This window comes from Gopherus evgoodei, chromosome 11, assembly GCF_007399415.2.
Source record: "Gopherus evgoodei ecotype Sinaloan lineage chromosome 11, rGopEvg1_v1.p, whole genome shotgun sequence".
NCBI lineage: Eukaryota > Metazoa > Chordata > Testudines > Testudinidae > Gopherus > Gopherus evgoodei.
The window spans coordinates 78757947-78783482 of NC_044332.1; the positions used below are offsets into that span (position 1 = coordinate 78757947).

The window sequence follows — 25536 nt, forward strand, 5'->3', positions numbered from 1 at the left end:
GCCTAGGGCTGTGACTGCCCTGTTTGAGCAACTGGTCCTGAATTGGCACTCTCAGTTGGGTCCCACCAGAACCACATCGTCACATTGACTTTCATCCCATTTCAGCCAGTGAGCAGTGGTAATTCAAATACCCTCTAAGATTTAATAGTAAAACTGTTGTGCAGCTGACACACTTGAGCTAAAGACTTCAGTGCAGCTCTAATACAATTACGTCTGCTGCCAATGGGATCCCAAGCCAACACATACAGAGAGGTCAATCAGATGGCCTGGCAAAGCATTCCCCTTCAGCATAACTGTGCTAATTATGAACCAATCTTGTATTTACAATTGGTTTTATTCACAGTCTGATAGACTCTGACAGCACAGACACAAACATGTAAGGGATTTTTTAGGTTTGAAAGGGTATGTTTTCCTCTCTCAATAACAGAAAATGCACATGTATTGTAAGTCTTACAGAGAGGAAAGAATCTTTTACCTTTTCAGGCTCTTCTTGCTGTTGCTGCTGTTCTCTGCTCTGTACATCACACAATCTTTGACTGTGAGCGACAGAGCGTTTCAATGGCTCATCCTCACTATCTGAATCCACATAGAGTGCCACGGAGCTCTTTGATTTGAATGTATACTTTCTGAAAATTAAAAATACAACTATAATTTCCTAGCACTGCAGAAACCTGCTAAACTGTTAAAAAAGGAAATCTGGGTGTAACAGGTAGGACAGTTATTCAGATTTAGAAGAGACTCCAGTTTGCCATATTTAAAATCTATTTAGTTAGCAGATCAATTTTCTATCCTAGCTTACCTATTGGTGGATTGAAAGCTACTGCATTCCTTTATCAGGTATTCATTAAAAGAATTTCCCTGCACTTCTGTGTTTAGGTATTTACAGTGCATGGACAACATTCTGTGAACATTCACCTAAGTGGACTCCATTAGTATAGAGAACTCATTATTATATGCTGTTTAATTTGGGAAATTTATTTAAACACTATAATTATTCTCTGAAACCAAGTTGCATAGATCATAAAGACACTAAATAGTGTTGGCAGGACAACATTTCACATGTATAATATTTTTCAGTTTTCCATTTGGCCTTTTGCAGGTGTTGCTTAAAACCAAAAGCAAGGAGGGCTCAGGAAAGTGAAAAATAAAAGCACTGTGTATAGGTTAAGACAGTGGCTCTCAACCTTTCCAGATACTGTCCCTCCTTCAGGAGGCTGATTTGTCTTGCATACCCCAAGTTTCACCTCACTAAAAAACTACTCGCTTACAAATCAGACATAAAAATACAAAAAAGTGTCCCAGCACACAATTACTGACAAATTGCTGACTTTCTCATTTTTACCATATAATTATAAAATAAATCAATTGGAATGTAAAATACTGTACTTACGTTTCAGTGTATAGTATACAGAGCAGTATAAATCAGTTGTATGAAATTTTAGTTTGTACTGACTTCACTAATGCTTTTTATGTACACTGTTGTAAAACTAGTTAATTTCTAGAGGAGTTGATGTACTTCGTGGAAGACCTCTGCGTACCCCCAAGAGTACGTGTACCCCTGGTTGAGAACCACTGGGTTAAGAACCTGTGCTCTCTACATGCATCCTCCAGTGTCTTCACTTTTAGGCAATGTAAAGTTATCCAACACTACATTATATTTATCACTGTTTCTCAGGAGCTGGCCTTTCAGAATGAAGTGTAGGAACACTGTTCCTCTAACCCCCACAAATAAACCCTAGGATTAAATGACTCTCTTCCAGAACCAACTCTGGTAAGCCAAACATAAGGACAGAGAAAAGAGCTGGCTCTTGGAATAAGAGACTATTTTGCTTCTCTGGTAAACAACTTACAAACCAGCTTCTTGCAGTTATGGTTACAACCAGTTCTTAAGAGCAGTGGAACTATCAGAGTCCACACAAACTAAGTTCAGTTTTCCTTGCTACTGTAGGTTTTAATATTGAAAAATAAAATCTAGTTTGTGTTATAATTATAAACCTCGGAAAACAGGCTTACAAGAGAAATGCTGAAAGATGTCATTTGGGCTATGTGAACATTAAAAGTGTCCTTAATATTTATGCCATTGGAGATGCAATTTCAAGACAACTCTGGAGCATGAAAAACAGTGTAGAGACAATAATTCAAAACACAAAAACATCAAGGAGTAAAAATGGAAAAAGGAAGACAAAAGTGGGAGAAGGTAAGACTTATTTAAATGCCCAAAAGTTCTTCAGAGAACTCCCCCAAATCAAGGACATTTCAGAATGACAACTTACCTACAAGGTGTGGAAGTGCTCACAGTACAGGAATTCACCATTTGGGAGGCTTTCAATGGTCGAGAACTATAAACAGAGCAAAATATTTATTGCCGCAGTTATATTCTGAAAAAAATGTGCATTTTACTCATCTTCTACTACATGCTAACCCGTGGCCAAAAGAGCTATAAGGAGAATATCTGTTTCTATTTGTTAATCACAGAGATTTAGAGTAAGAATTCTATGCTATGAATATACAAAAGCTGTTCATAAAAATAATTAACCCTTTCAACTTGATTTACCTCTTAGTGGCACACTCTAGGACAGCTTTGAGATTAAAAGCTTGCAGCATTCCTGTCAGGACTGCAACTCATTCCTTTTTCTACCATGTTTCCAGCTCCTACTGCCAACTCATGACCTGCTCTCCCACAACCTGCCCTTGTGGCTCTACTGGCTCCCTACCTGGCCCATGTTTTCACCAAAACAACTGTCACGCAAGTTTTCTGATCCACCTGACCCTCACCTTGGCTCCCTCAATTCCATCAACTCTCCCTACACCCACCAGCTGGCTGCTGTTGTAGCAATCTTTTCCAATCCACACAGCCGACTTTCTCTCCAAACCCAAGACTGCTGCATCCAGTTCACCACACGTCACCCTCTACTGCTAGCCAAGAGGAGAGATTAGGACTGAGAACATTCAGGTCCTATTACAAACTACTAAAAATCTGACCCTTTAAAGGGTTCTTCTCCTTTTTCTTTCTTTACAAAAGTAAAGTTTTCAATTATAAAAATATACTGTTGAAAAACCTTATTCAACACTAAGCATGAAGAACACATGTGGCATCCTGCCAAACATGCCAGATACATCCTAACTCAGTATGCTATTGTGATTAGGGCACTGGACCAGAACACAAGAGATTTTGGTTTTGTTCCTTGGTCTGCCAGACTTCCTATGTGACCCTGGGCATGATACCCTGTGCCTCAGTCTGCCATCTGTAAAAATGAGAGGCCATGGTATGTCCACACTTGGAAAGCTGCATGCAGTTCTGGTCACCTCATCTCAAAACAGATATATTAGAATTGGAAAAGGTGCTGAGAAGGGCAATGAAAATTATTACGGTATCAAACAGCTTCCATATGAGGAAAGATTAAAAAGACTGGGATTGTTCAACTTAAAAGAGAGATAACTAAGGGGAAACATGATAGAAGTCTATAAAATAATGACTGGTGTGGAGAAAGTGAATAGGGAATTGTAATTTACCCCTTTACATAATACAAGAACTAGAGGTCACCCAAAGAAATTAATAGGCAGCAGGTTTAAAGGAAGGACTTCTTCATACAACAAATTGTTAGTCTGTGGAACACTTTGCCATGGGATGTTGTGAAGGCCGGCCAAAAGAATAACTGGGTTCAAAAAAGAATGAGGTAAGTTCCTGGAGAATAGATCCATCAGTGGCTATTAACTCAGATGGTCAGGCACACAATCTCATGCTCCGACTGCCAGAAACTGGGATTGATCACTAAAGATTATCCCATTCTGTTCATTCCTTCTGAAGCATCTGGTCCTGGCCACTGTCAGAGACGGGATATTGGGCTAGATAGACAGTGAGGTCTGACCAATTATAGCCATTCTTAAGTAATGCTTCCTTACTTCATAGGGCTGTTGCAAGGACAAATTCATTGTGTGAGGTACTAGATACTGTGGTGACGAGCACCACAGAAAAACCTATAAATAAATTAATGGACAGGACAGGACAGCACAGCACAGCAAAGGGTGCAGGGGAAGATCAGCAGTGAAAGGGTATGAAGTTACATCTTAATGTGAGAGCTCAATCATTCTAGTACTTGTACTGGAAATAAAGCTGCATTATGGACTCCCAGGGAACTTCCCTTGGTCAATTCTACTGGTCCATACCCCAAGGGTTAGGGCAGAGTTGTTCCTTACAGAATGTCCTCTAGATATTGTCCTGTCTAGTTTTAAACATCTCAGAGGAAAGGAGGTTCCATCACTCTTACATCACGAGATGTAATTCTCCTTCCCCACACATCGTCTCGTACTGGTATCATTATGGATTAATGCAGCAGACAAAAAGACTTGGCTTTACTAATTTTGCAAAGGGAATCACAATGACCTTTGAGAGGGTAGGAGCAATTTTTAAATCTCTTATTAATCTGACTCTCTCTAGAGTAGATCTGATGTGTAACATTTGATACCATCCCTTCCCACGTGACATATACATGAACTTAATACCCATGAATAGATAACTGTGATAAATTCTGCACTTGACACTTACACTGCAGAATGCGCACTCCATCCCAGAGTAAGCGGGGGCCGAGTGCTTTCTGTACAGTGAGCTAACAGGGTCAAATATCTTGGGATAACCACCTGCTGCCCAACTTTGTGATTCAGAGACAGTGCCACATTGAAGCTGTATCGTTTCAGATGAAGAATGAGGACCCTGAAAGAGAGGAGGCAGGGCAGAAATAACTGCATTAAGTTCAAACCAAAGACGGTAGCCAGTAAATAAACACATTCAGAATCCAGCTTGCCCTACCCGCAAAATAGTGACCTTAGTTTCAACTACATTTTATTTTTAGAAAAAAAGTTTTCCACCTCTTGGCTTTCTGACAAGAGATGTTTGATTGCATTAACAGTTAGTTGTGTGGTGAGCTTGAGGAGATGTGATCCTGCAGGATTCTGGGAGCTAGGCCACGTAGGGCTCTGGAGATAGTAAACAGTCCCCTGAACTTAATTTGGGTATTTATAGGCTGCTAGTTCATAAGGAAGAGCACAGGTATAATAGGCTCTTAGCCTGATCCTCTCAGGAGACAGTTCTAGTTACTGCTTCTATCTAGCAAGACCCCGAAGCTGAAGACCATTTTAACAACAGGCAGACATCCTGCTCTGATGAAGCAGTCAGATGCTGTCAACTCAAGATACTTCCTGATTCAATCAACATAATTTTGTTCTTGTCCAGGATGAGCTTACGCCAACCAGCTTTTATTCATGTCCTTATTTCTGCAAGCTAAAGAGAGAGCTAAGAAATAACTGATTGCTTTCAAAGAGGAAACAGAGCCAAGGATAATGATCATAGATCAGTGTCATCAGCATATTCCCTCATCATATCCCCTACTGACCTAACGTACATGTTGAACAACAGGAGTGGTCAAGACTTAGGCCTTGTCTATTCTACTTCGGTAAGTCAACCTCAGGGCTTGGCTACACTTGCGAGTTACAGTGCATTAAAGCAGTCCTGGGAGCACTAGTTCACTCCCTGTCCACACTGGCAAGGCATGTAGAGTGCTCTGTCTCTGCAGCTACAGTGTTCCTGGTACTCCACCTCAGCGAGAGGAATAACATTTGCTGTGCCTTGGCTACAATGCCCAGGCATTAGGGTGAACGAGGTGTTGCATTACCGCGCTCTGATCAGCCTCTGGAAATGTCCCATAATCCCTTTAAGTCAAGTGGCCATTCTTGTCATTGTTTTGAATCACTGTAGGAATGCGCATATGCCCTTTGAAAGCTCCGTTTCTGACAGCCGGCTGCTTATCTGCTCTGAGACAAAGCAACCATTACTGTGGAATGCTGTGGGGGGGGGGAGGAGAGAAGAGGTCTGCTGGTCTCTGAACTTACAAGACAGCAAGCTGACATGCGCTCAGCCCCCCAAAAACCCACTCTCTCCCCCCCTACATACACACAACACACTCCCTGTCACACTCCACCCCCACCATTTGAAAAGCACGTTACAGTTACTTGCATGCTGGGATAGCTGCCCATAATGCACCGCTCCCAATGCCACTGCAAGTGCCACAAATGTGGCCATGCCAGTGCGCAAGCTGCCGTCAGTGTGGACAGACTACAGCGCTTTCCCTCCTGCGCTCTCTGAAGGTGGGTATAACTCACAGCGCTCTACATCTGCAAGTGTAGCCATGCCCCAAGTTACGCTACTCCAGTTATGTGAATAACGTAACTGAAGTTAACGTAGGTTAGGTCAATTTACTGCCGTGTCTACCCAGGGCTGTGTCAATGGGAGATGCTCACCCACCGACTTACATTACTCTTCTCAGGGACGATGGGAGAGCGCTTTGCCATTCACCTAATGGGTCTTCACCAGACACGCTAAATTGACCCCCGCTGCACTGACTGGCAGTGCCGATCTGCTGGTAAGTGCTAACATGGCCTTGGACGGTTTGGCCCTGAAAATCAAGCATCCTACAGGAGGAAGAGCAATCACGAAGAAACTGGGCACAGGGATGGTTTTATTAGTCATAAACTTTACCTAACTTCTAACACTTTTGTTCCTGAAACGACCTCCAACCTTACAAACACTCACTGTGCGGTGAGCCTTCCCTCTTGCACTACACTGTGTGTCTATTTAGACTGGGCAGAGACCATGTCGTATTACTTGAATTATGGTATCACCAAAAGGTCCAAATTAGGGACGCTGCGCTCCATTATGCTAAGTTCTGTAAAACTTACACCATGACAAGATGATCCCTGCCCCAAAGAGCTTACAATCCATGTAATGATTCCATCTATGTCATTAAAAGTACCACGCATACTATCAGTACTGCTTTAAGAGTACTGTGTATTTCTAATGATAATCGGCCTGTCCACTCCCTCAGCTACCACCCAGATCTGCTCTTTCTTTAGGACAAAGCTGGCAGCTGTAAACCTCACATCACAAACAGGAAAGATCTGATCTCTATTAGGAGAAAGTGTCAAGCTCTGATTTTCCAGAGGGAAGGGTATAGAGGGGAGAAACCTCTCTGTACTCTTCCTTGCAGCCCACTCTGCTCTGCCCACTGTGACATAGAAAGAAGCAAACACCGAGGTGAAAGAGATGGTTGGCCACGCAAAGTGAGGTCCTACATTGAACTTGACAGCATTTCTCTGTCAGTCTGGATATAATGTGGTAACTTTTGAACGCCACATTTGATCTATTCCAAAGTTTCAGGGAATGTTTGAGACATCAGTGGACAGAATCCTATTGATTTTAGTGAAAAATTGGAAAACTGGAAGGGGAAAGTGGGGAATGCATGCAGCCCCAGGTTTCTGGCTAGCGCACACATATCAGCTTCAACCAGGTCTACCAAATCTGTAATCAATGAATCAGTTCATGGCAGCCATTAACAAGTTCCAGCATAATTCTCACCTCACTGCCTATCTCAGCTTCGCCCTCCCTCCCAAATGAGTTTAAAATGTTGATAACAAGAATGACTTATCTCCCAGGCCCAGCCTACACTCAACATTGCTACATTGCTCAGGCGTGTGAAAAATCAGCATCCCTGAGCGATGCAACTGTGCAACCTAACTCCACTAGTGTCAGACAAAGCTAGGTTGATGGAAGAATGCTTCTGTCACTATTGTTGGTGTAGCTGTGTCTAACACTATGGGGTTATGCCAGCAGAGCTCAGGCACTGCAGCTTTGCCAATATAGTCCCCAGTGTACACTGTACCCCAGACAGAAAGAGAATAATGAGGGGCAGGAGGAATGCACAGAGCCACAAGCATGAGGAGGAGAATGGGGGAGGGAGACATTGGAGCACAGCACTGCTGGCATGTGGTAGAGGGGAGGAATGACTAGGAGGGGCATTCAGAGCTGGGGAGGAGAATGGGGCACAATGATAGAGGGACATACAGAGACCCAAGCATGTGATGGACAGGTGAAGAGGGGCATACAGAGCTCCAGGCATTGGATGCTGTGGAAACGAAGGATAAGGCCCCCGCACGAGGTAAGGGAGAGGGGTTGCATGGAGTCCTGAAATAGAGGGAGTTGGAATGGTGGCCCACAAGAAGCTGGGGAGTGGGGAGGGAATGGAGGAATGTCAGACTTCCATGGTGTACACAATGAGCTCTGCATACAGAAGCAATGATGCGTACAATCCTCTAATTATATCTACCATTTCACTCTTCATCTTCTTCCATTACTCTAACCCTGCTCTTCCAGGCGGTCCTACATACCAACACTTTTATCTGCTTTTATGACATGGGAAAGCACCAGAGTAGGATTTTACCCTTACCTGGGAAGCCTATTGAATTTGTGTGTAACAACAGCAGACTTTCCATTACACTTCTCACAAGAATACTCAATCTCCTCTGCCTATTAAAGACAAAGCAAAATATAAGGATGACTCAACCAGATATTTATTGATAGCAGATGGTCTTTTTCAGTCCAGTGTTTCTCTGAAAAGGGCACTCATCTATTTCTTAATTGACTTATCATTTCAACATGACATACCAAAAAAATGAATCAGATAAGAGAACAAGAAATAAGCTTACAACTGAAGATCTGTCAGTTAAGACAGGTGGCATTAGTTAGGGAGAAATCACTTTTTCCAAATCTGATACATAGAGCTAGAAAACAGAGAGGGTAAAGGAACATCAGTACTCAGAATGAGGACAATAGTTTTGCAAGACCTGCAGCTTTTCCTCTCAGAAACACCTACCACATAGCTTTCCATAGCCTATACTGGACAACATTTAATTCTCCATATCCCTAGTCCAAAGGTATTTTTTTCTCCTGAAAGGCCCTCTGCCTCTGAGATCATTACTGATGTATCACAGTTAAACAGAACTTCCAAGCACAGACAGCTAGAGGAGATGAAAAGCATTGTGCGAGGAGTATGCATATAACAGCAATATTTAGACATTGGTCACTGTTTATATAATTCATTTCTGTAAGTCAGCCGTCAAACCACGCCACTATTCTTCTACTAAGGATGGAGTCTATACCTCAAGTATAAGCAATGGGCTTACTGTTCAGCCTTAGAAAGGATAAGTCCGTGTTTCCAATCAGTGTATCAAAATACAATGAAGACCAATGTATATAAAAGGGATTATGGCAGATTTCACTGATTAAAAAAATCTTACTTCTGATCGGTTTGATTTCACTGGGGACTCCTAACAAAATGAAATATTGTGAATTGTACAGGAAATATTTATCTCTAGTTTTGAACAAGTTCGTGTTGGAGGTCTATTTACTGTGTATGTATCTAGATATTTCAAATACAACATCTATTTTTAATTAAACAGATATATATGGCCTCTGTTCTGATTTGAAGAGAGAGACTACTCGTCCAACCACCCTAGCACAGGATTGAGAACCAACAATTTCTGAGTTTTAATCCCATCTGAGGTGGATTCTACTCTACGATTTACATAATTCTTCTGTGCCTCAATCTCCCTATTTAAGAAACAGTAAAACACGCACATCCCAGGAGCACCGTGAGGATCAGTTTGTGTCTATACAAAACTGAATTCTGTTACTTTTAATATATATTGATGTGATGTGTGTGTGTGAGAGAGAGAGATATGAATGAATGAATAGTAACAAATAAGCATTATGTACCCTGAAAAAGAGATCAAGGGAATCCTGGATGGATCGCGAAGGAAGTAATTTCTTTCTTCGGGGAAGATCAATGGAAAGATCATTAAACTGCTCCCGTTTAGTGACTGTTTCAGCACACCTACGATAAAAAAGCACATGTGATTTTGCTGGGAAATCATCATAGTTTATATTTCACAGTAACATATCGAGCCCATTTTAACTCATCAAGCTGATGAAGTCTCTCATTGACTGAATTCACGCTTTCATTTTGGGACTTGGGTTTGGTATTTTCATGATTTAAAGAAAGATTTCCTGTGAGTAACAATTTGAGAGCAAACATGAACTTGAACTCTAAGAAGTACTTCAGAGTAGCCAAGGGATCTGTCATATGGGAAAGTCAACAGGCCTGGTGGTATAGCTGAAAGCCCTCCAATCTGCATCAACCCTCTCAGGAGGAAAGGAGTCAACCCAACATCACGAGGGAGCAAAAGGAAATCTGATTTTTAAAAAAAATGAAATACTAATATTTGCACACCTTTAAAAACCTTAATTTCATTTCAGGATATAAAAACTGGACCCAAGTAGTATCATACAACTTTTAAGGGCATAATATGACACACACATATCAACAACAGTTATCTAGAATGATGACATGATTCATACCAGCACAGTACCAAATGTATGCGGCACTGGCCAGAGAGGTGAATGAGCAGGATGATGTGCTTACTTAACACATCCTTGTGTAGCCTCCACTGGTGTAGCTCCTTAGGGAGCCACAGGAAAGCTGCCATTCCCTGGAAGAAACCCTGGGAGAATGACAGAGGAAACATTGCCTGCCCGCTTCTGGGAACAAGCTGTCTCCTGCTGTAATGCCCGTATCTTGTCTAGTGGGCATGGATGGGAAAGCAAAAAAGAAAGCAGCTACACTGAAACTAAGGCTTCTTTTGCAAAAACATTTAAAAACTAGCGGGCTGCTCAGCGAATATGTTACAGAAAAGAGCGGCGTGGTGTGAGGGTTTACCCTGTGACTACACTTAAACTTCCTGTGCAGACAGTTTTATGCATTTGGGTAGTTTTCATTTCTGCTTACATCATATGTAGGAAAAGAAGGAAACAGCTTAGTACTACATGTGGAAGTTGGTTTGTGGATGAATGAGATCACAGAATATGAAAATACTTTCCTTCCATCTGCAGAACTTTTACTTCTTAGACTTCAAAAGTATTGCCTCTCTCAAAAATACTTACATTTTACATATGATAGAATGTTGAACCTCGAACTCTAAGTTAGTGATAACTGGACAAGTGTAAACTTTAGTGGCTGAGATGTCATCAGAGGCCCTTCCTGGTGAGTTATCTTCACCAGACACTGGCTCACTCTTCCAAGTTTTGTTTAACTTCTCCATGTCCTCCTTCAGCTGATCCAAACACTGGCTCAAAAACTCGTGTGCATCCTAGACACAGTGTAAATTCTTTAGATTAGAATGATTATCTGCATGTCCTGCTTTCAATCTCGCTACTATACTTGGGGGGGGGGAGGGTGTGGATGGATGGATGGGGGGCTGTGGCTGGGATCGGATTAGAACAGGGATTAAGAGCAGGTGAGGGAGGCTGGCTGAGTAGCTGGCCCCAGGTGTGGCCAGCTCAATCAGGGCACAACTGGCCCTGATGAGAGGGGCTGTGAGGCAGGAGACAGTGAGTCTCACTCCAGACTTGGAGTGGGAAGGACCTGGCTGCCTGGGAATGAAGGGTACCAGTAGCAGAGCCGTGCTGGGGATGGGCAAGAGGAGCTGGGGAGCTCCCGCCTAGCAGCTCCCGAGGTGGAGGCCTTGTTAAGACCTAAAGGGGTACTGGGGCTACAGAGGTGCAGCCCGGGGATAGGCAGAAGCAGCTGGTCCAACTCCCTTGCCAGCGATGAGTGGCCATTACAGACAGCAGTCTGCCCCAGGAAGCGGGGGCTAGATGACGGGCAGCAGCCACTGAGGCAAAGTGGACATGGGGGTTGGGGGTTCCCCTGGGAGGGGAGACCCAGAGTGTGGGGGTACTGCTGTGAGCAGAACCCCAAGGTAAAAGGTACTGGGGTCCGGGAGGGACATGGGGGCTTGAGGCAGGAGAGGCACCGGCCAGCAGGGGGCGCTCAGAGTGCTGGAATCGAGCTAATTCCTGGAGGAAAAGCGGGAGCTGCTGCAGGAGTGAGTGCTCAGCCTGCTTCCCAGCTCCATCAGTCTCCGCTTGGCTCCAGCGGGCAAAGGCCAAGTCAAACAGACCACTGCTGTGCTAGCGCACAAAGCACAGGAGCAGTCTGTGCCAGAGAGAACTTACATTCTGCATGTAACCCGAGAATCTCTCTGCAGTCGCTGAAATGGCACTTTTCACTTTCTTGAGCAGCTCTCTCTTTACCTCAGGGCTGCAAACATCCTTTTTAGCAAGCAGGTGGGCAAAGCGCCTGGAGAAATTAATGCAGTGAAAGGTTGGCTGGCTGGCTGGCTGGCTTTCCAAATCTTATGGGAGGTAGTGTAAAACCTGAAGAGGTCTCTCTAAAAACATTTGCCAAGTCTGTTTTCCATTAGGGGATGAGGCAGAGGGATTTAACTTGTACAACACTTCAAAAACTGTCCCCGCCCCCTTAGATTCCAAGTGTTTTAAAACTTAACTCCTGATGCCATCATTTCAATGGGACTTTGCATTTAAAATTCCTCCAGTGTAAAGAGCACATAACAAAGATATTTTACATAACACATTTATGAAATAACATCCTATTAAAATAAACAGATAGATAATTAACCCTAATTCTTCTGGCCAATAAATACTTTTGCAAATTACGCTCCACCCAGCTGCAAGTCTCATTTCTTTTTGCAAGACAAGAAGTTGCAACATACAGCTTCATTCCTTTGCATAACAAGAAGCTGAAGAAATCTGGCAAGACGAAAGTCTGTTTTAACTCAGATATACCATTGTTGTTGGTTTATTAATAAATCAGGTGTTCCTTTCTATCTCCAGTTACTGTGGTCTAGTTAATTTCATAACATATACATGCAAGTGACACATGAAAAAGGAAAGAAAACTAACAATTAGTTAACAAAAGAATTGGATAATTTGCCTGAAACAAAGCAACAGAAGTAAAGACAAGCACTATGAAGCATTCACGTCAGTCCTGTTGTACCTCCACACACAATCACACACGGGCCTCCATCAGAAGATCCTATTATAATGGGTCACAAGCACTATCTACCTAGTTTGCCTGTAAGGAAATAGGGCGCCATCTTTAGTGCAGCTTTACAGTGCATGTATACAACTACAACAGGAAAAATATTCACAATGGCCCATTTGACAGATCGCTGAAAGAACAGGACTTAGCTGAGAGCAAAAGGATGGTCTTCAAAAATTCCTATTTTACTCTATGTGCAAACTTGACAGTAACATTAGACAAAGTGTCCACAACATGCTCATTCTATGACTGATATCATAGGTCCAAACAGAGATCTTATTGCAAATCCTAGTAAGAGGACATTTCAAATGGCATATAGAACTGCCAAGTCCAAACAGTGCAGGAGCGGTTCAAGGAGCTCTAGTAAGATACAAGAGCTAGGGTTCAAGGACAACCAACTCCTACATGCCTATACTCAAGCACCATGTCCTACAAATTCACCCCAACGTCCAGTTTGCAGATAGATTAAAACAGGAATTTCTGGGTATGGAACGGCTTCTGTATGAGGAAAGATTAATAAGACTGGGACTTTTCAGCTTGGAAAAGAGATGACATTGGTGATATGACAGAGGTCTATAAAATCATGACAGGTGTGGAGAAAGTAGAAAAGGAAGTGTTATTTACTCCTCATAACATAAGAACTAGGGGTCACCAAATGAAATTAATAGGCAGGTTTAAAACAAACAAAAACAAGTATTTTTTCACACAGCGCACTGTCAACCTGTGGAACTCCTTGCCAGAGGATGTTGTGAAGGCCAAGACTATGACTGGGTTCAAAAAAGAAGCAAATAAGTTCCTGGAGGATGGTCCATCAATGGCTATTAGCCAGGCTGGGCAGAGATGGTGTCCCTAGCCTCTGTTTGCCAGAAGCTGGGAATGGGTGACAGGGGATGGATCACTGCATGATTCCCTGTTCTGTTCATTCCCTCTGGGGCACCTGGCATTGGCAACTGTCAGAAGACAGGATACTGGGCTAGATGGACCTTTGGTCTGACCCAGTCTAGCCATTCTTATGTTCTTAAATAAAGTTAATGTAAAAAAGAAAATATCCCACCCAAGCCAATGAAGTTTACCTGATAAGTGCATTGAGTGGAATTTTTTTCCAAGGGATACCCTGCTTAAGTAAATCATTAGCAAATGACTGAATTGAAAACAAGGACTGTAAAATGGCATTCATGTAGCAGGTATTTCCCAAGTTTGAAAATCTGAAAAGAACAACAGAGGATATTATTGAACATTGATCTATTAAGGCGTTTGCTGTTTTCCATCCCAACTGCTCCAAAATAGCTCTTCCCTCCTAGACCATTAGCAGGGTTGCCAGTCGTCTGGTTTTCCGACTGGAACTCTTGGTCGAAAAGAGACCCTGGCAGCTCCAGTCAGCACTGCCGACTGGGCCATTAAAAATCCAGTTGGTGGCACAGCAGGGCCTAGGACTAAGGCAGGCTCCATGTCACTCCTGGAAGTGGCCACCAGGTCCTTGAGACCCATAGGTGCACGGGCAGCTAGGGAGGCTCCATGGCGCTGCCCCCACCCTTAGTGCTGGCTCCACAGCTCCCATTGGTCAGGAATCACGACCAATGGGAGCTGTGGGGGTGGCGTCTGCAGGCATGAGGGCAGCACACGGAGCCTCCCTGTCTGCCCATTGGCCTAGGGGCTGCAGGGACCTGGCGGCCACTTCCTCAGAGCCATAGTAACCACCGCTGGGACCCCATACCCCCTCCTGCACTCGAACCCCCTGCTCTCCAAACCCCTCATCCCTGGCCCCATCGCAGAGCCCACACACCCAGCCAGAGTCCTAACCCCCCTCCACACCCCAACCTCCTGACCAAGCCCTGAGCCCCCTCCCACACTCCGAACCCCTCATCCCCAGCCCAGAACCTGCACCCCCAGACGGAAAGCTGGCAACCCATTAGTCATCTGGTATATCTGGAAAGCATCTATGGGTATTTCTACAATCTAAATTTAAAAATACTGTGATTGCTCATTTGGTACAGAGAATAATTTTCAAACAAGCTTATTCCTTTCACTATATCAACTCCTAAGTTCTCAGGCTCGCATTTTAGCATTTTTCTTTTCCCAAATTGGGAAGAGGGCTCCTTACTCAGGCATAATTCTCACTCATTTCAGAGCCAGGTCTCGAATTCGTTTCTATGTAATTAGTACACTTTGGTCTGCTCACATTCAGACGACAGTGAAAAAAAGTCTAATATGGAAGTGGCTAAAACTGACCCTTGAAGCTGTTGCTGTGGGTGGCTGGAAAGGGGCACTCGAGGTTTGCTCCATCCTGTGTAGTCTTGATTAGATCTCATTTTCTTAACAGAGAGGGGGGCTGGCTGAGAGAGAAACCCCAGGCTTCTTTTGGCTGAGGGTGTCTGACTTGATATGCTAGACCTACAGTGCAAAAAAAAAAAAGGGGGGGGGGCACATAAAATGTAAGTTTTTGACTGCATTGTTCAAGACAGTAGCAAAGACAACAATTATAGCCCATGACAAAAATGACAATCAGATCAGCCTTATCCCTTGCACATGCCAACCTGCTGTTTACTCATGGCAATTTCAATGGGATTGAGTTGGGGGAGAGAAGGCTGTCCTATTCTACCTTTAGTAGGTTATGTCTTGGAGAATCTCAAAACAGGACTCACAAAGGAACTGCTTCACTAATAAACGGATGCCGTCTTTGTAATGAAGCGTAGCAGCCAGGCAGACAACAAGTGGCTACATATGGGCAGGGGAAACACTGGCCCAGAACACCCACCAAACCCCACAGCAAACAAGTCTTTGGTTTTTAAAGTACCACTGCACAAATCCCCACACAGTAAACTCTGGGAAGGATGGTCTTATGGTTAAGGCATGACTAGACCACAACTCAGGAGATCTAGTTTGAATTTATAGCTCTGCCATTAACTTCCCATGTGAGCCCTGGACAAGTCATTTAATCTCTATACCTCAGTTCCTCAACTCTAGACTATGGATAATATTTCCTCTCTCCCTACTCTTTGTCTGGTCTAATATGAAACTCTTTGGGGCAAGGACTGTATCTCTCTGGTGCCTGCCTAGCACAATGTGGCCCCAATCTGGCACTACTGGAATACAGCTACTGCTTATAAAAATAACTACAGTTTATCTACCTGGGAAGGATGAAGGCTGATTCAATCTCACTGGGATTTGATCCTGGAATTCTAGAGTTTAGATATTTTACATGTGACACAGACCATTAAACCATCCACTCTTTTCCTTGCAGAGTTTGGTTTTGATCCCAGATTCTTCCAAATCCCTCAGGTAACATGGGGTGAAACAATCAAGCCCATAGAATAGAATGTGGGGCTCCGATCTTCACTGACACACTGACTCCTATACTCAGCACCAGCAAAGCTCCCTTCAACAGCAGAGCTTCCTGACAGAGAGGTATCTTGTATATAACTTTAACACAACCCGTGCTTTTCTTGATGAAATCTTACAACGTGCAAATTTAGATATTTTTAGGAAGCCCATCTAGCCCAATGTGTATATAGACCACACGACAACTCACGCCTAGTACAAAAGTAGAGTTTCAGCAATCCTGCATAATTTATTTCAGAAAATATGCATACCATTTGGTAAACACACAAAAATTCAAATGCCTAAATTCCTGAAAAACAGCTCTTTGTCCTGTAGACAGAACACTATAGAGTCATGCCTACCTGTCCAGGCTGGAATTGCCAGTGGAGTAGTCCTTTGATGCGGACCTGCTACCATAAAAGGAGGATGATTGTAGAGGCAAAACCCCTTGAAGAGCAATAGAAAAAACATTTGTCATGTATTCCAGCTAGCTCAGCTACGTATACTGTACTTGAGGACGGTAAATGACTATACTTAAAATGTAAAGGGTTTAAAAACCTTTTCAACAAGTAGTTTTTTCAGAGTTGTGTAATGAAGAAAGTACTAGCTCTAAATACTAAGTGCATGTAGTTTTATCATATAAGCTAAAGGCTGGCTTGATACCTCCATCTTGAAATTCTGATTTGTTTATTTGAAAAAGGCTGTTAAAATGTGGAATCAACAACTGAAACAATGGAATGTGTATTTGTCAGTTGTTCGAACATAAAAAATACATACACACAAACCCTTCTTAGCTATGATTTCCAATGCAGTGTACATAAAATTCAAAACAAATACCTTGTACTGAAAATTAAGTTTATTTTCCTACTCTCCATTTTATAGTAAATTAATGTACATTTGTGGGCAAAACATGAAGTGTTTCAAATGAGATGTATTCTGACACCACAGTGATTCAAATTATAAAAGGTTGCCATGTAAAACCATAACTTCACAAGATTCAAGCATGTTTATTAAGTGGACAGAGCATTATTGTTCACTTTCATCCTGGCCTTGGGATGGAAGATGCAGAGTTCAGGCAAACTGTACAGCCTGAAGGAAGTTTACTGCTGTCACCTGTACTTGCAGATAAACAGAGAACTTCTGTTTCTAATTCTGAAATCCTTTTAAAATCTTTTTTAAAGACTTCGCTCATTAGTTCGGCATCAACCTTACTTGTTCGACTAGCAAAATAATTGTAGTCTGAGCTATACCAAAATAAAGTGTATTCACATCTTTAAATCTGCAACAGCCAATGTTTCTCACAAAGGCAGATTACATTCCTCTTTGTGAACAAGGTGCTCAGCATTTAGAATTGCAATAAACTATATTCTAGAATACTCAAGGAGCTGACTGAGGCGATATCTGAGCCATTCCATGAGTTTTCGAAGATAATCGTTAAGATGGGCAAATAAAGTACCAATCTATAAAAAAGAGGAATAAGGACAACCAGAGGAATTAGAGACCAGTCAGTTTAACTTCAGTATCCAGAAAGGTAATGGAGCAAATAATCAAGTATTCAGTTTGCAAATACCTAGACGATAATAAGATAAGTAACAGTCAGCATGGATTTCTTAAGAACAAATGATGTCAAAGCAATCTAATGGCTTTCTTTAATGAGGTAACAAGCCTTATGGATAGATGGGAAGCAGTAGATGTGGAATATCTTGACTTTAGTAAGGTTTTTGAGACTGTCCCGCATAACTTCCTCATAGACAAACTAGGGAAATATCGCCTAAATGAAGCTACTATAATGTGGGTGCATAACTAGCTGGAAAGCCATTCCCAGAGAGTAGTTATCAGTGGCTCATAGTCAAGCTGGAAAGACATATCTAGTGGGGTCCTGCAGGGGATTGGTACTGGGTCCAGTTCTGTTCAACATCCTCATAAATGATTTAGCTAATGGCACAGAGAGTACACTTATAAAGTTTGTGGATGATGCCAAGCTGGGAGGGGTTGCAAGTGCTTTAGAAAATAGGATTTAAATTCAAAATGATCTGAGCAAACTGGAGAAATGGCCTGAAGCAAACAGGATGAAATTCAATAAAGACAAATGCCAAGTCATTGGCGATCCCTCAAGGATGATCTCTTTCACAGGTTTTATTTTTCATGGGTTCTTTGGTGACTGAGGAGCCCGACCCTTGAGCCACAGGGTCGTTGGCAGATGTTGCAGGTGGTGTGAGAAGACAGGGTTGGGCCACGATTGCTGCGTGACAGTTGTTTTCCTCTCTTTTCTGGTGTTTTTCTGCAAGGAGGGCAAGGCGATTTTCCTCAAAAGTGGACATTCCCGCTCTGACAAGCCATCACCAGTTATCTCTATCCTGGGCTGCTGTCTCCCAGTGTGTGTACACCACTTAGGAAGGAACTATCAATTGCACACATACAAAATGGGCAATGACTGCCTAGGAAGGAGTACCGAGGAAAGGGATCTGGGGTTATAATGGATCACAAGCTAAATATGAGTCAACAGTGTAACACTGTTGCAAAAAAAAGTAAATAGCATTCTGGGATGTGGCAACAGGAGTGTTGTAAGCAAGACACAAGTAGTAATTTTTTCACTCTACTCCACTCTGATAAGGTCTCAACTGGAGTACTGTGTCCAATTCTGAGCACCACATTTCAGGAAAGATATGGACAAATTGGAGAAAGGCCAGAGGAAGAGGAACAAAAATTATTAAAGGTCTAGAAAACATAGCCTGTGAGGGAAGACTGAAAAAATTGGGTTTGTTTAGTCTGAAAAAGAGAAGACTGTGGGCGACTGGGAAGGGGGAGAGGGAAAGAGGAAGACCTAACAGTTTTCAAGTACATAAAATGTTGTTACAAGGAGGAGGGTGAAAAACTGTTCTCACTAACCTCTGAGGATAGGACAAGCAGCAATGGGCTTAAATTGCAGCAAGAGGAAAAACTTCCCAACTGTCAGGGTAGTCAGGCACTGAACAAATTGCCTAAGTGAGGTTGTGGAATCTCTGTTGCCAGAAGTTTTTTTTAAGAACAGATTAGACGAACACCTGTCAGGAATGGGCTAGTTATTACTTAGTCATGCCTTGAGTGCAGGGGGCTGGATGAGGTGAGCTACTGAAGTCCACTCAGTCCTACACATCCATGATTCTAAGAAAGGAATTGCATTAGAGTCTGTGCCTGCCACTTACCTATCTTGACTTGGCAGGACTATTTATTATGACCTCTCAAGGTCCCCTCCCAGCCCTATATTTCTATGATTTCATGAATAATAATAATTTGTTTTACCATAAAGCCTTAGAGCCATGGTCATGGACCAGGAGCTCATTGTGTTAGGTGTTGTACGGACAGACTAAAAGACCATTCTTGCCCCCAAAGACCTTCCAACCTAAGTACAAGACAAGAAACAACAGGTGGCTAGCACAAGGAATCAATGAGGCCTGGTCTACACTGACGCGGTAAATCAATCTAAGCACGCTACTCTAGTTACGTGAACAAGAGTACTGAAGACGACGTAGCTAGCTCCACTTTCTACACTGCGCTGTGTCCCGCTGATTTACCTTATGTTTCTCGGGAAGGTGGAGCACAGAAATTGACTGGAGGGCGCTCTCTCGTCGATTTTTTTGAAGAGGGGATCACTTTGGTAAAAAATCTTCAGCGTGAGAGCCACTTCAAGCCGACATAGACAGCTGAACATTCCGAGTTCTTTGTTGGTTGATATGGTAATATTACCGTTATTGGTAATATTGCTTGGGGTGCAGGAGGAGGTATGGGGGACTAGCTCTGGGAGGGAGCTTAGGGCTGGGGCGAGGGCTTGGGGTGCAGGAGAGGGTATTGGGGGATGGCTCTGGGAGGCTACAGGTTGGGTGGCAGAAGAGCTATTCAGAACCTGCCCACTGAAGTGGAAGCACTTACTTTGGGGGGCCCCAGCCCCATGCCACTCTTGGAAGGGGTCAAAGCGTCCCTGCGGCCCACGTGGCTCTGGGAGCTGCTTCTTTCTGCAAGCACCACCCCCACAACTCCCATAGGCCACAGTTCCCTGTTCCAGACCAATGGGAGCTATGGGGGCGGTGCTTGCAGGCAGGAACAGCATGCTGAGACCTCTGTTACCCCACTTTCCTCCCGGGGCCGTGGGGGCATGCTGACCACTTCTGAGAGTGGTTTGGAGCCACAGTAGGCAGGGAGCCTGCCTTAGCTACAGCCCCACTGCGCTGCCAGAGAGAGCGATCAACAGGAAGCCACACTTAGGGTCCATGAGAGCTGCCACTGGCTTACAGGCCTTGCAGTGAAGAACACTGAAATAAATAGTGGTCCCAGCATACCAGCGCCCTAACCATTGCCAAGTATTTTTTTAGGCATCATGGCAAACGAAAGCTACTGAGGGATCTGAAGTAGAGTAATGAATTTGTGCAACAGATGTTTATGGGTAGCTCCTCCCAAGAATGAGGGGTAACATGGAAGAAAGCAAAAAGGTGCTTGTTTGAAAATTCAGTAAGTGACCGATGGAGGCTGGTATTAAGGGCCAATCAAAGTTGAGAACTCAACAGTGAATGAGAGATGATAGGTAAGGTTGGGCCTGTAAGCCTGACTTCAGTATCGGGCAAACTGGTTGAAACTATAGTAAAGAACAAAATTGTCAGACAGATATATGAACATAATTTCTTGGGGGAAAGTCAACATTGTTTCTGTAAAGGGAAATCATGCCTCACCAATCTACTACAATTCTCTGAGGGGTCCACAAGCATGTGAACAAGGGGGATCAAGTGGCTACAGTATACTTAGATTTTCAGAAAGCCTTTGACAAGGTCCCTCACCAAAGGCTCTTAAACAAAATAAGAAGTCATGGGATAAGAGGGAAGGTCCTTTCATGGACTGGTAACTTAAAAGATAGGACACAAAGCGTAGGAATAAATTATCTGTTTTCAGAATAGAGAGGGGTAAATAGTGGTGTCCTGCAGGGGTGTATACTGGGACCAGTCCTTTTCAACGTATTCATAAATGATCTGGAAAATGGGATAAACAGTGAGGTAGCAAAATCTGCAGATGAAACAAAACTACTCAAGATGCAAGCAGACTGTGAAGAGCTACAAAAGAATCTCACAAATTGAGTGACTGGGCAACAAAATGGCAGATGAAATTCAATGCTGATAAATGCAAAGTAATGCACATTGGAAAACATAATCCCAACTATACATATAAAACGATGGGGTCTAAATTAGCTGTTTCCACTTAAGAGAGAGATCTTGGAGAGCTCTCTGACAACATCCACTCAATGTGAAGTAGCAATCAAAAAAGTGAACAGAATATTGGGAATCATTAAGAAAGGGACAGATAATAAGGCAGAAAATATAATAGTGCCTCTATATAAATCCATGGTAGACCCACATCTTGAATACTGCATGTAGCTGTAGTCACCACATCTCAAAAAAAGCTATACTGGAATTGGAAAACATTCAGAAAAGAGTAAAAAACCTTTAGGGTTATGGAATGGCTTCCATATGAGGAGAGATTAATAACACAGACTTTTTAGCTTCGAAAAGAGACGACTAAGGGGGTATATGATAGAGGTCTACAAAATCATTATTAGTGTGGAGAAAGTAAATGAAGTGTTATTTACTCCTTCTCATAACACGAACTCGGGGTCACCAAATGAAATAGGCAGCAGGTTTAAAACAAACAAAAGGAAGTATTTTTTCACACAGCGCACTGTCAACCTGTGGAACTCCTTGCCAGAGGATGTTGTCAAGGACAAGACTATAACAGGGGTCAAAAACGAACTAGATAAGTTCACGTAGGACAGGTCCATCAATGGCTATTAGCCAGGATGGGGAGGGATGGTGTCCCTAGCCTCTGTGTGTCAGAAGCTGGGAGTGGGCGACAGGGTATGAATTACTTGATTGCCTGTTCTGTTCATTCCCTCTGAGGCGCTTGGCACTAGCCACTGTCGGCAGACAGGATACTGGGCCAGATGGACCTTTGGTCTGAACCAGTCTGGTCATTCTTATGATAGGCTGCGAAGGGTCTTCAAAGTGAATACAAGCTTATGTTTGATGTAACAGAGGGCGGACATGGTCAAAGCGACAGACTAGGAAAACTATTTTTGCAGCAGCTTTCTTAATAGTTATGAGTGGAGTAAGACTGCATTTTTTTCGAAGCCAGAGAAAAGGATATAAAATGCACGTTTACCTGATGTCCTGTTCTCCTCTGCCTGTTTCAGATTCAGCTGTTTCTCTCTGCTACTATTTAAAAACTTCCATGCCGGATCAGTCATAGCTTTGTTATTGCTACAGATAAATTGGAGCTGAAGTCAGAGCAGTTATGTGAAGTACAGTTTTTTCCTGGTTAATGTTTACACTTTAAATTTTTTTAGATATTTAATTCATATTGGCCTTTGTTATAATTAACTATGAAGTATGTACAACTCATCAGCAAACAAATTTAGCCAGCTACACCTCTACCCCGAGATAATGCTGTCCTCGGGAGCCAAAAAAATCTTACTCCGTTATAGGTGAAACCGCATTATATCGAACTTGCTTTGATCCACTGGAGTGCGCAGCTTCCCCATCCCCAAATGCTGCTTTACCGCATTATATCCGAATTCATATTATATCGGGTCGCGTTATATCAGGGTAGAGGTATAATCCATTAAATAGGCCTTCTCACTATCACATCAAACACACTGTCTACATCTCTCTGTTGTATTAAATACCATCCTCCTTTGCTTTGACCTCTTACAAGTCAAAACTCAAACCCAATAAGACAACTTCTGGCAAAATAAGTGCAAATTACCAGAACCTATAAGGATCAGCAGTAACTTACGTTGAAGAATCATTCTCTTTGGGATAATCTTCATTCATCTCTGACCCAGAGGGCTGTGTTCTTTTCCTCTTTTCACTAACATAGCACAAGAATAAAACATTTTAAGGAATCATTAATTCAGACGGACAAAGACAAACCTCTTCCTCCACCATGCATGCCTCACGTGCTCTCTGTACTTCCTGCTAACCTTTCGCAATTTTCAAGTTTCAAATATAAAATACAACTAAGAATTTTGCACACACAGCTCTTTTAGGTTGTTCCCAGAGCTCATGGACCAGCCATGAGCCAGAAATGTGACTGTTAACATTAAATTGACCTCGTTATCTCTAGCTTGCTTGCTAGCATATATATATATATACCTGCCCCTGGAAATTTCCACTACATGCATCTGATGAAGTGGGGATTCACCCACGAAAGCTCATGCTCCAAAACGTCTGTTAGTCTATAAGGTGCCACAGGATTCTTTGCTGCATTGTTTTCAAAGCAATACCAAAAAATCATAAAAATGAACCAAAAGGACTTATACGTGCAGTAAATTGTGAAGATTATATATTTGCATAGTGCTAAATTTTGATAAAAGCATATTGAAGGAGATTTGTTTCATACCGGTTTTCCAATAAGCCCGTTCTGTGAGGAGTTGATGAAGTGGGAGACACTGAAATGTTAACCCTGTTGCTAGGAGTTCCACTTCCTAGGGAAGTCTTAACAGATGCTCTGCTTGGGCTGCCCAGAACCTTTCGAAATGGATTTTCTTCCTTTCCCTCCACAGTCACTCTTTTTGAAGGAACCTGCGAAATCCAGCAGGGGAAATCCACAATAATCAAAAATGAAAAAGACTTTATTGTTATTCTAAATTGGCATTTAAATGTCTCTCCCAGAAATGCAGTATCTGAAATCAGGGAAATGCAAAGTTTAAGGACAGTAGAATGTAATGTTGCACAGATGGAGTAAAGTTTGCATACGTGAAAAGCCATTGTAAAACCACCAGATTGTGGTAATGCATAAATGGAGTATCCATGCAAACTTTACCCTTCTCCTCCTCCCACACTATCAGCATCATTGATGTTCTACAGTACATCAAATTCTTTCAGATACAGACCATGTCTTAGGTCTTCTGAGATGCACCTACTACACCTTTGGGTGCTATAAAATAAAGCGCAATAATATTAAGACAGATATTTTTAAGAACAGTGTCCTGTTGCTTTTGACCAAAACAAACAAAAACAAATGTAATGCCATGGAAAGAGCTGACATAGTCGGCTAATTCTAAGTAATATTGGTAGGTTTCAGGCTTGAGGACTGAATTAGAGGGGCTAACCAGGCTGTACACAGCATTAGTTTTTATTTTAAGACTGTTTAAGCAGCACTGAACATTTGTTTGGAATAATCTTAAAACAACTTCTGCTTCAGGTTGCAATAAAAGGATTGACTTGGTACTTTCATAGAATTGTTATGTAAATGAAAGCCTTTGACTACAGAGTGAAACTTACAGTAAAGTGACTGATCTAGGCACCATGGCAAAGGGTCCTCTGTTCCTTGCTAACAACTCTCACCGTAAACCTGACAAACTCACTGCACCAACCACATCTTACAGGATATTTATCCATAAAGAGTTACACATAAAGTACAGAAAGCTCATACCATGTCAAGATTAATAATCATTGTGAGATGTATGTATGGGTAGTATTTAAGAAATAATGTATTTACACTGAAAGTATGCTTTACGGATTTGGAGTAGAAATTAGTCACCGTCTCAGTGACGGACCACTTGGGCAGGGGGGAGTTGTCACCTCGCCGCGTAGATTAGTAATGCAATGCAAGGCTCAATTGTTTAGACCTGCGCAATACTAAATCTTAGAAAAGGAAACTGTCTGAGGCAACAAACAATCAATCAAACCCACTGAAAGGTAGCACTTCACAAGACACGGTGAATCTCTGACTATGAACAAAATGCTGTTTGCACTATAACGGACAAGGAGAAGCACTCTGTATCCACTCACTGAGAAAAAACCCTTGTGGAGCACAGGTGCTTTCAGGAAGATTTGGATCCTGGTTCTTGAGAAACTAGGTAGCTATGCAACAGCCTGTACTTGGGGTGGGGGGTTACTATATTAGATAGGAAAGGTAACCATTAACAAGTGCAGATCCGGGGTCATGTTTTATGGGTTTTATTTTATATTATAACCTTTTGTTTTCACCTCTATTTCTAGTTAAATCTTTATTTTTTCTTAAATAAACCTACTTTTGTTTTACTGTAAATGCTCATAAGAGTTGTGTGGTTTACAGGAGCAGGGGTTTAAAGTAAAACTGGTATAGTGGGGTACACTGTACCTTTCAGCACAGAGGATCTGGAATTTCTGTGAGTAGCCTGTGTCAGGGGCTGGCTGTCACAGGGCAACAATTCTAAGGGTACTACTGGGGCGATTCTGCACCAAAAAATCCAAAATTCTGCAAATTTTATTTGTCAAAATAATGCAATATAATGACACCAGTTTCAATTGTTTGGGTAATTTATTTAAACTACAATATAGGAAAAAAGTCACAATAACCATTCAGCATTTCCTAAACACATGAAAGTTAAGTTATAAACACTTGGTAACTAATACCCTGCATTCCA

General features: G+C 42.5%; 1 protein-coding gene across 3 annotated transcripts in view; it reads right to left on the minus strand.

The window, feature by feature from the left end:
• The window catches only part of USP37 (ubiquitin specific peptidase 37), a 61075-nt gene that overhangs the window by 26205 nt on the left and 9334 nt on the right, over positions 1-25536 (minus strand). For 2 of the 3 annotated variants that reach the window (XM_030579790.1, XM_030579788.1), the window contains exons 5-17: positions 23526-23707; positions 22920-22994; positions 22287-22384; positions 16469-16553; positions 15018-15179; positions 13862-13993; positions 11903-12026; positions 10829-11034; positions 9605-9722; positions 8277-8356; positions 4547-4711; positions 2274-2339; positions 476-626 (exon numbers count right to left, since the gene is read on the minus strand). In XM_030579790.1, the coding sequence (XP_030435650.1) occupies positions 476-626; positions 2274-2339; positions 4547-4711; positions 8277-8356; positions 9605-9722; positions 10829-11034; positions 11903-12026; positions 13862-13993; positions 15018-15179; positions 16469-16553; positions 22287-22384; positions 22920-22994; positions 23526-23707 (1644 nt within the window). The remainder of the gene's footprint in view (positions 1-475; positions 627-2273; positions 2340-4546; positions 4712-8276; positions 8357-9604; positions 9723-10828; positions 11035-11902; positions 12027-13861; positions 13994-15017; positions 15180-16468; positions 16554-22286; positions 22385-22919; positions 22995-23525; positions 23708-25536) is intronic. The other variant, XM_030579791.1, reaches the window with a different exon arrangement.